The sequence below is a fragment of the Octodon degus genome, unplaced genomic scaffold, assembly GCF_000260255.1.
Source record: "Octodon degus isolate 3935 unplaced genomic scaffold, OctDeg1.0 scaffold00112, whole genome shotgun sequence".
NCBI lineage: Eukaryota > Metazoa > Chordata > Mammalia > Rodentia > Octodontidae > Octodon > Octodon degus.
This window is the reverse complement of record NW_004524688.1, coordinates 5,044,669-5,050,948: the sequence shown is the minus strand read 5'-3', so window position 1 is coordinate 5,050,948 and position 6,280 is coordinate 5,044,669. Positions and strand designations below refer to the sequence as shown.

The window sequence follows — 6,280 nt, the reverse complement described above, 5'->3', positions numbered from 1 at the left end:
AATAAATAAATAAATAAATAAATGTTAAAAAATAAAAAAAAAAAATAAATAAATAAAAAAGATTGAAAAAATAGTGTTTTATGACCCTTGAAATTTGGATAAATTTCAAATTTTGGTGTCTACAAAGGAGTTTTTTTACTTGTATTAGTTTAGCAGTATAGTGACTGAGTTGTATACAAGCCATGGTCTAAAAGCTTAAAGTGTTTACTACTTGGTCCTCTACAAGGACTCTTTACTGTCAACTTTTTCTTTATTTCTTTTTAACTCTCTCTTTCAAAGAGTGTAATTTTTGCCAAGTGGGGTTGTGCATGTCTGGAATCCCAGTACTCGGGAGGCTGAGACAGGAGGATTCCTAGGAGTTTGAGGCCAGCCTGGACTACAAAGTGAGTTCAAGGCCAGCCTGAACTACATAGTGAAACCCTGTCTCAAGAAGACCAAGATACACCTTTAGAAGGTAAAGTACTACTTCATTCCAACTGTAGAACATCAGTTTGAGGATATTTCTAGTTATCTGGCTGTTAATGATTATCTTTTAGTTTATAGTGTAATGAATTGTCTTTGTGATGCATTTTATTTCTGAGGGTGGACATATTTTTGTGAATGTACAAATTGTTTTTATTTTATTTTTTATAAATTTTTTTTTAAAATTTATTTGTGTGTGTGTGTGGCCAGCTCAGCCCACCAGGGTGCAGGGCTGGCTGGCATGTGGTGCTGGGGGATTGAACCGCGGTCCCTGTGTTTTGCTAAGCTTGTTCTAAGTAGGTACTTTAGACCACTGAGCCATCTCACCAGCCCCTATTTTTTATAAATTGTTAATATTTTTCTTTTCCATGGACATTGTTCTAATCCTGCATGTGATGTGGTAGTTCACACCTGTAATCCCAGTACTTGGGAAGCTGAGACAGGAGGAACACTGTAAGTTCCAGGCCTGCCTGGGCTATGCAGTGAGTTCAAGGCTAGCCTGCACTGCATAGTGAGACCCGTTCTCAAAAAACCAAATTCTTTCTTTATCTATTCCCTTGAGTTCTCGGTCATTTCCTTATTGATGATAGAGGGTATTGTATGTAGTATGGAAATTACCCCTTTGAAAAATACATGTTTAAAATACTTTTTTGGGGGTAGGGAGATGGCTCAGAATAAACAAGGGCCTGAGTTTAATCCTCGGTTCCACCAAACAAACAAACAAACAAACAAACTTTTTCTATTGTTTTTGTTTGTTTTGTGTGTGTGTGTGTGTGTGTGTTTCTGAGGATTGAACATGGGGCCTTATTCACACAAGTCCTCTACCACCAAGTGTCATTAATTGTCTTTTGACTTTACTGTGTTGTTTTTCTTACCATACAGAAAGTTGTGTCCATCTTACATAAAAGCCGTATACCATGTTTGGTGTCATTTAAGTAGGTTTACTTTTCCTTTGAGATTATTAAAAAAATTCTCGTGTTTCCTTGTAATATTCCGATAATTTCAATTTTTATATTGAAGTCTTCATTTTGGTATTAGTTGGGAAATAAAAGCATAAAGTGTATATCCAGCACACAGAAGTTTAGCTCTAAAGCTAAACTTTGAATTTTTGGAAAATATACAGGCATTTGTTCATCAGCTTGAGTTTAACTTTGGGATGGATAGATAGTTGTATGATTTTATTCTCTTCTTATCCCATTTAGGTTGCGAGTTATAAGGACCCAGCATCACGTGGAAGCCCTTGTGGAGCACTGGAATGGCCGGGTTGTGGTGTCAGCATCCACTCGTGAGTGGGCTATCAGAAAGCACCTTTATAGTACCAGAAACATGGTAGCTTGTGAGAGTATAGGACGAGTGCTGGCACAGCGATGCTTAGAAGCAGGAATCAACTTCATGGTCTTCCAGCCAACGCCTTGGGAAGCAGCAGCAGACTCGGTACTTTTGTTTTCATGTACTTAAAGGCTTTATGTTTTCCTTTGGTGAGGAGGTGGGTACCGGGAATCCACTTGCGAGGCAGGCTCTTGTGCCTCTGAGCTATCTCCCTGGTTCATGTAGTTAAAAGGTTCAGGGCACTGGAGGCCTGTGGGTATGGCTTGGTGGAAGAGCTCTTGCATGGCATGGGACACCTGGGTTCCATCTGCAGTGCTGCAAAATAATTTATATATAGAAAGTACTTTGTTAATTTTTGATAGTAAATATTGACATAATAATAGTTTCCAAATGATTTGTATTTGTTAGACCCTGGTGAGTCCAAGACAGCATTATTTAATTTAATTTTCTCGACAACCTATAGAGTATGGACTAGTATTCCCATTCTGTACATAAATAGATCAGAGTCAGTGTGTGGTGGATTTCAAATTCAGCATGATTTCTTTTTAGTCCACAGTATCAACTATTGTAGTTCCTCTTTACATACCGGTATCCTGGCCAATATATTAAAATACTGCTGATTATTTGTCAGTTCTCTTTTTCTCACCTAGGTCATTTTTGAGATCACTTTCTGAAAACAATGTAGCCTGGGAGGTTAGCAAGAGCAGATTTTGTTTGTTTCATTATCTCTTGGAAGGTGAACGTACTCAGCTTTTTATCTTCTGCTTTCTTGTGTGCTGACTTAATTTCTTTTCTGATTTTCAAAACCAGATAAAGCGTCTACAAAGTGCCATGACGGAGGGTGGTGTGGTGCTTCAGGAACCTCGGAGAATCTATGAATGAAATGGAGGTATTAATTGTGTTAGTACAAAATTGTTAGCTACTTATGGCCATCGAAAGAAAGCTTCTGGAAGAAAAAGCCTGGAAGTTTCCTAGCAGTAATGTAGAAGTGGGCCGGGGAGATGGCTCAGTGGAATAAGCGCTTCCCTGGCAAGCATAAGGGCCTGAGTTCAATCCCTGGTTCCGCCAAAAACATAAATAAATGTAACAGTGGAAGATTATTTGTAGTTAGGTTTGGGGTGTGTGTGTGTGTTTGTGTGCGCCTGCCTGTAAAGTTTTGTTTTTTAATCTAAATTCTTCCTCATTTTTAGTTATGAAAGCTGTATCTAAGGAAAGCATAATCATTTGTAACTTTTGAAGGACAAAATTTGTAAATTAACAAAATAAAGGCACAGTAACTTCTGTTTATATGAACTTTCTTGCCCTGGAGCAAGGGTATTCATATCTGCAAAACATGCATTACCAAGGGTGACTCATGGTGAGGGGTCCCAGGAAATATGAGTTGTTTGCTGTTTGAAGTGTAGGACTGGTTTTTGTCTTTTGGGGACAGTTTTGTCTTTTTGAGACAGCTCAGTGCAGGCTGACCTTGAACTCATCTTGTAGCCCAGGCTGGCGTCCAGCTCACAGTGGTCTTTCTGCCTCAGCCTCCTGAGTACCGGGATTATAGGCATCTAGTCGGTTTTGTTTTCTTAAACAGATCCTGTCAGTATGTGAAGATAAGGACTAACGCTGAGTTCCTGTGGCTCTTGATTCCTGCTGCGGATAAGCAGGTAGAGGAAAAGAGCCAGGAAGAACTGCAGGTGGAAGTGGAAACCGACCAAGAATAGTGTGGGTTCAGCTTGCTATGAAGTGAGAATAGAGAGAAGAGGTCCAAAGGCTGAAAGTTAACGGGCACTTGGGAGGTGTGGACCATGGCGGCTCTGTGAAATAAAGTACGTGTTGGTGAGTGTGAGGGAGAACAGGACAGCACTTCTAGATTTTAGAGCAGCTTTTAAAATACTACGTTAATTTAGAAATAAAGTAGGTTTTTGTTGACAATCTGACTTCAATATATCATTTTACAAATATGATGCAACTTTTTGCTGACTCTGGTGATACGTACTAAAATTGGCAGGATACAGAGGATTGGAATGGTCCCTGGGTAAGGATGACGTAAGTCAATACAGTATGCCCCAGTATTTTAAGAGATGTGGTTGATTTCGAGGCTTCGGCATCACAGCAGCCCCCTACTAGTATCCCACCGGAGGCACCTAAAAGAAGATTTTTAATTTTTTTCTCCCCTTCCTTTATTGCTTGGAGCACCATTAAACTCCTGAAATAGAAGTCTAGAATTCGAGGGAAGGCTTGAAAGGAAGTGACCCGAATGACCTCTCAGTTACAAACTACCCCCCTCCCCCGCGCACCCAATATATTTTTTCTAAAAGAAAATTTATACAAACAACAGATTATCAATATTTTCTATCTTGGGTTTTTTTGTTTGCTTTGAGGCCCACCCTTCTGCCAGTTGGGTAGGTCGTGCCAGGCCGGAGAAGACGGCCTCAGCCCAAGGCAGCTGCCCCGGATTACGTGCGCCTTTCATCTCCTTTCATCGTTAGGCCCCAGGCACTGGCAGCTGGGGGGGGGGGCGCGAGGTAGCGCGGGCCCTTTAAGGCCGGCGAGGCGAGGCGAGGCGAGTGGACGGGAAGCACGCGGGCGGGCGGGCGGCCTCGAGCGGCCAGGGCGGCCATGGACGTGGGCGCCGACGAGTTCGAGCAGAGCCTCCCGCTGCTGCAGAAGCTCCTCCGGGAGGCCGACTTCGTGGGTAACGCGCGGGAGCGGGTGGCTGCGGGCCGTTAGCCCAGAGGAGGGGTCCTGGGAAGGCGGGGGGGCCCCTGGGAAGGAGGGGGGGCTCTGGGAAGGAGGGGGGGCTCTGGGAAGGAGGGGGCCCCGGGAAGGAGGGGGCCCCGGGAAGGCGGGGGGCCCCGGGAAGGCGGGGGGCCCCGGGAAGGAGGGGGCCCCGGGAAGGCGGGGGCCCCTGGGAAGGCGGGGTTCCTGCGCAGGCCCCAGGCCTGTCGCGCCCGTCGCCCCCTCGGAGCGGCGGGTCTGCGTTAGCCGCCGCCTCTCCCCACCTGGCTTCTCCACCGAGAAGGGTGAGCACGCGGGCCACTTGCGGCCTTAAGGAGGTGTGATCAAAACACGGTGAATGTGAAAAAAAAAAAAAAAAAAAAAAAAGACAGTGGGCGCACCGCCATTACCCCGCCTCGACCTTTCGTTCTCACCACTTTCTGAAGCAGTTCTGCAAGTCCTTTTCCTGAGTCTCTACTTGCTCTATGGCACTGTCTTAGAGACCAGGATTCACTTAGAACGTCGACCTTTCCGGGTCCCTTTGAGTCGGGGAAGAGCCCGAAGGCCCCAGGTACCATCGTGAGTGAGGAGGTGGAGTTTTCAGGAGCCGGCCTCGCTCAGGCCGCATTTGGCAGCAGCGTTCTCGGTGACAATGTACCCATGTGTAGTTTTTAAGTCACGCCTTGTAGGGGCCGCGGAGACAGCTCAGTGGAGCAAGCGCTTGCCTGGCAAGCCCAGCGGCTTGAGCTCGGGCCCTTGTGCTTATTCCACTGAGACATCTCTCCGGTCCTAAACGCTTGTTTTCTGAGACAGGGTCTCACTATATAGTTTACACACTGTGTAGTCTACACTCGGTGTGTACCCCAGGCTGACCTTTTAAGTGATCCTCCTGCCTCAGCTTCCATAACGCTGGGATTACAAGGCGTGCACCACTGGGCTCAGCAACACCTCATGTTTTTGATCACCCCTTGTGTAGCGTGGTGGTGGTGTGCTGTGCACCGGAGACTATATTTTTTGCCTACTTTGCAGGTCTGGACATAGAGTTCACTGGACTTCGTTCTAACCTGTCCAGGCTCCAGCAGATCAGGTAAAGCTAAGTAAAGCTGTCTGCACACCAGGGAGAGGCGATTCACCCAGGTCCCCTTTGTATAAGACTGTGACTATCGTTCTAATCTTTTTTTTTTTTGGGGGGGGGGAAGACCATGACTAGGCAGCATGGCTTCTTGGCAGACATGCTGTTGGCTTTTGGGGTGGGGAGAGCATTTTTGTGGGTTGCTCCTATCTGTTGGGGCCCCTGACTGTTGGCCTTAATTGATACTAGTGTTTCCTCATTGCTGTAACAAGGAGAAAACCCCTGATCTGATCTCCTTGCTTATGGTATGCAATGTCCCTTCTTTTTCACAGCCTTTTTGATTTACCATCTGACTGGTATCTAAAGACCCGACAGAGTATTCAACAATTTACAGTCTGTCAGATTGGTAAGTCTACTATTCAGTTACTTATGAGTCATGCAGGAAAATATTTCTTGTCTAGCTGTATGCACCGGTGCGTGCTTATAATCTCAAAACTCAGGAGGCTGAAGCAGGAGGATCTCAGCAAATTTGAGGCTAGCCTGGGGTACATAGTGAGTTCAGGATCAGCCTGGTCTACATAGTGAGACTGTCTCAATAAAACCCCATTTTATTGTTGTTGCGTTTTCTGTTAAAAATCACTTTCAGGGCTGGTGAGATGGCTCAGTGGTCTAAAGCAACTATTTGGAACAAGCTTAGCAAAGCACAGGGACTGC

At 45.2% G+C, this 6,280-nt stretch overlaps 3 protein-coding genes across 5 annotated transcripts in view; 2 read left to right on the top strand and 1 right to left on the bottom strand.

Moving 5' to 3' along the window:
* The window catches only part of Mrpl18 (mitochondrial ribosomal protein L18), a 6,004-nt gene extending 3,317 nt beyond the window's left edge, over positions 1 to 2,687 (top strand). Inside the window, exons 3-4 of one of the 2 annotated variants that reach the window (XM_023699287.1) lie at positions 1,665 to 1,747; positions 2,602 to 2,687. In XM_023699287.1, the coding sequence (XP_023555055.1) occupies positions 1,665 to 1,747; positions 2,602 to 2,669 (151 nt within the window). In that variant the 3' untranslated portion in view covers positions 2,670 to 2,687. Of the gene's footprint in view, positions 1 to 1,664; positions 1,897 to 2,601 lie in introns of both variants that reach the window. The other variant, XM_004639534.2, reaches the window with a different exon arrangement.
* Tcp1 (t-complex 1) overlaps positions 1 to 6,280 on the bottom strand; it is a 30,426-nt gene that overhangs the window by 18,765 nt on the left and 5,381 nt on the right. The gene's annotated exons all lie outside the window — the stretch shown is intronic.
* Positions 4,390 to 6,280, top strand: part of Pnldc1 (PARN like, ribonuclease domain containing 1) — a 21,606-nt gene continuing 19,715 nt past the window's right edge. For both annotated transcript variants that reach the window (XM_023699284.1, XM_023699285.1), the window contains exons 1-3: positions 4,390 to 4,471; positions 5,524 to 5,581; positions 5,899 to 5,972. In XM_023699284.1, coding sequence (XP_023555052.1) covers positions 4,396 to 4,471; positions 5,524 to 5,581; positions 5,899 to 5,972 — 208 coding nt within the window. In that variant the 5' untranslated portion in view covers positions 4,390 to 4,395. The remainder of the gene's footprint in view (positions 4,472 to 5,523; positions 5,582 to 5,898; positions 5,973 to 6,280) is intronic.